General features: G+C 37.3%; 1 protein-coding gene across 1 annotated transcript; it reads left to right on the forward strand.

The window, feature by feature from the left end:
* Positions 1–449: 449 nt before the first annotated feature.
* On the forward strand, positions 450–2,256 carry LOC107776123 (F-box/FBD/LRR-repeat protein At1g13570-like). The gene is made up of 3 exons (XM_016595957.1): positions 450–839; positions 949–1,026; positions 1,945–2,256. Exons 1-3 carry the CDS (start codon positions 450–452, stop codon positions 2,254–2,256), a joined length of 780 nt encoding a protein of 259 aa, XP_016451443.1.
* Positions 2,257–4,018: the final 1,762 nt, after the last annotated feature.

The raw sequence follows: 4,018 nt of genomic DNA on the forward strand, positions 1-4,018 counted from the left end.
GAAAAGATTTATCTTGGTAACTGAGTCAAGGTTCTGTCTGAGTATGCTCTATGGTTGCAGCTTAGCAACCTTTTTTTTCCGAGAATGTAATTGATGATATTCTTACGTGTTTGCCTTTACGAGATGCTGTGAGGACAAACATCTTATCGAAGCATTGGAGGCGTAACTGGTGCAGACTTCCAGTGTTAACGCTTGATCAAGCACTTTGGGAAACAACAAATAACTAAATACCCCTTGCAATTCGGTTTAAAGACATTATCTACGACCTTTTGACCCTCCATGTCGGACCAATTACTAAGTTTACCCTCTCCAGTATTGCTAATCTGGGAAATTACCCTAAAATTGACAACCTGGTATCTTTCCTCTCAAGAAGCATTCAACATCTTTCTCTCCAATTTCCCAAGGATAACCCATACAAATTGCCTTCTTCATTTTTCACATGTTCGCAAATGAGACATTTGAGACTCCAAAATTGTTCAATTCAGCCTCCATCTGCCTTCAGAGGATTTGATGAGTTAGTTAGCCTTGAACTGTATGACATAACATTTTCATCCGAATTGCTTAATATTTTAATCTCTCGTTGCCCGTTGCTCGAGAAGTTGGTGCTGCAAATCTCAAGTATTTTAAACCACATCCAAATTGATGCTCCCAAGTTGAGATCCTTCGACTTCAGTGGCGGTATAAATGATATTTCGTTGATGAAAGCACCTCTTCTTGAGAAACTTTCACTTTTTAATACAGCAGTACCTTCTGGGAAGGCTGGACAACTTGATCTTGCCAAGTATTTTGAGTCTTTTCCTGCTCTCGAGCATCTCAACATAGATTACCTTAGTGTCCAGGTAAATGTTGCACCGTGGCTTCAGTCTAATGCATTTTCATAGATGTACCATCTTTTGGGCTTTGAGTGTTCCTGATTTACGATGTTCTCTTCTTAGTTCTTGGCTGCAGCATCAGGCAACGTACCAGCAAAGCCTTCCTCTCCTCTTCATTGTCTTAAACATCTTTGCTTTGTTGCGGAAGCCAAATGTATATAGTGTGAATAAGTCACAACTACTATACCAAAAATTATGACAACCACCAAATAATAAATAAGACAATAAAACAACAATAAAAGGAACACCAGAATTTACGAGGTTCGGCTAATATTGCCTACTCCTCGGACACAACCAATATTTTATTCCACTCCAAAAATACAAGTGAAATAATACTAAAGAGAGAAGATACAAATGCCTTAAGAAGATAAGAAGGCAAATGAGAGGTATTTAAATCCTAAACATTAGGCCTTCTTTTATAGGAGAAAATCCCCCCAACTCTACTTCCCAACCGATGTGGGACAATTTGACATCTTCAACATGCTTAACCACCATTTGTCTGTGTTGCGGAAGCCAAATGTATATAGTGTAAATGAATCACAACTACTATACCAAAAATTATGGCAGCTACTAAATAATAAATACGACAATAAAGCAACAATAAAAGGAACACCAAAATTTACAAGGTTTCTGCCAATTTTGCCTACTTCCTCGGACACAACCAATATTTTATTTCACTCCAAAAATACAAGTGAAATAATACTAAAGAGAAAAGATACAAATGTCCTAAGAAGATAAGAAGGTAAATGAGAGGTATATATAAATCTTATACATTAGGCCTCCTTTAATAGGGAAAAAATCACAAACAAAAGTGTCAACCACCGATGTGGGATATTTGACAACTTCAACAGTCTGGATGAATTAGCTGAGCTGTCGTATGCTCTTTGCTTGATAAGAAGCTCCCCGTATTTACAAGATATTCAAATGAAGGTGCTAATGAAGTTTACTTCTCTTTTTTTTTTGGGTCCTTTGTTTTGAATGTGTTCTTCTTTATGTGGTGATTTGCTTCTGTTCATAGTATTTCTTTCTATTATTTAATTTATGAGTTATTGATTTTCTTTATCTTTCTTAGGTGTATTATGCGGCATTGATTGATCCTGTGCGCGGTGATGTTGTCAATGATATTCCTGCAAGCTTCTCAGATGTGACACTGAATCACCTCAGGGTTGTTAAGCTTGAAGGTATTACAGGCACAAAGCCTGAAATTGAGCTTATCCAGCTTCTATTAGCCAAGTCTCCTATGCTGGTGAAAATGCTAATCCAGCCCAACAAAGGAAAAGTATTTGCCGAAACGAGACTAAAGGTACTTGCAGAGATAACAAAATTTCCAAGAGCATCACCTAAAGCAGAAGTTCACTATAACGTAGATAACAATCTTGTTTGATCGCTAGTCTTTTATCAGACAATGATATTGGCGTAAATTTTGTAAGTTAAGATGAACAGATGTTAGTTATGGTGTATGCAGTAGTATATGGCTGTGTTTTGCGGACATACACCAATCTTCGTGTTGATGTTTTGGGAATGCTGTTTACGTTGTTAAAAAGCTAAGGTTATTTACATTTCATCCTGAACTTGAATGATGTTCGAAATGAGATTTTGGTATCTGAATTTATACTGTGGGTTGTTTTATTTCAAAGTTATGTTTTAGTTTGATTCTCCACTTTGATCAAACTGCTGTGGCAAGCAGAGTTATGTGTAATTTGATTCTCAAAAAAGGGCAGCCCGATGCAGCAGTAAGCTCTCGTATGCACGGGGTTCGAGGAAGGGTCAAATCATAAGGGTCTATTACACGCAGTCTTACCCTGCATTTTTGCTAGAGGATGTTTTCACCGCTCGAACGTGTGGCCTCCTGGTCACATGCCAGTAACTTTACCCGTTACACCTAGACATGAATATTTGTCATAAGTATTTTATGCCAGAAAAGTAGAGCCATGTTTTTCAAGCTCCATATCATTGAAAGAGTTAAAGCTTGGAGATTTAGTACTAGTGCCAAATTGTTGATTTTACATTAGCTAGCACTGAGCTGCTATGCAACTTCACTTTTAGTTATTCAATGTGTTATATCAGTATCTTATTTTATTTGATCTTCATATGGAGAGTTTCCTGTTTTTCATATTGCACCAAAATTTTGTTTCACCTAGGTGAATAGTGTTAAGACATTGAAAATCATTTGAATATTTTTCAAATAAAGAAAGAGATACTGAAGTACTAATATAACCTATTTTGCAAAAGAAGAAAAGTAATGGAAAACTGATCTCTTGATTTTTTAGCCTCTATTTAATTCCCTGTAATATATCTCATGAAGATTTTAGTGAACTTTATAATCATAATGCTTGTTATGTCTGGTACATTTTGTCAAATGATATTACAATTGGGGCAATATTTGAGAGTTTTTAGTTAATTTAAGGAAAAAAGAAACTTAGATATTTCTGGGGAAAAAAAGAGTTTTTTCTTCGTAACAAGTTCTTGACGCTAAGCTAAACAAATACATTCAATTGGGTATGAACATAATTATACAACAACAACAACAACAACAACAACAACAACACAACATACCCAGTATTATCCCACACTGTGGGGTCTGGGGAGGATAGTGTGTACGCATACTTTACCCCTACCTTGTGATATAAGCACCACATAAATGAAAATATAGCTAAGGAGATAATACCAAAAAGCCATATAAAAGCAGAATAAAACGACAAGATAGTAAGGTGATCAACAATGAAAGAAAATAATGGTTAGTCATAAAAACGTACTACCAACAGAAAGCGAGACTGTGTGTCAATACTACTGTTGTGAACACTCTAGACTACCTACTCTACTACCCTAATCCCTGACCTCTATACCTTCCTATCAAGGGTTATGTCCTCGGTCAACTGAAGTTGTGTCATGTCTTGCCTAATCACCTTTCTCCACCCCTTCTTGACCTACCTCTACCTCTTCGTAGTCCCTCCAATGTCAACCTCTCACACCTCTTCACCGGGGCGTCTGTGCTCCTCCTCCTCACATGACCAAACCACCTAAGCCACGCTTCTCGCATCTTGTCCTCAATAGAGACCACACCCACCTTGTCGCGAATAACCTCATTTCTGATCCTATCTAACCTGGTGTGCCAGCACATCCATCTCAACATCCTCATCTCTGCT

The sequence above is a fragment of the Nicotiana tabacum genome, chromosome 20, assembly GCF_000715075.1.
Source record: "Nicotiana tabacum cultivar K326 chromosome 20, ASM71507v2, whole genome shotgun sequence".
NCBI classification, from domain to species: Eukaryota; Viridiplantae; Streptophyta; class Magnoliopsida; order Solanales; family Solanaceae; genus Nicotiana; species Nicotiana tabacum.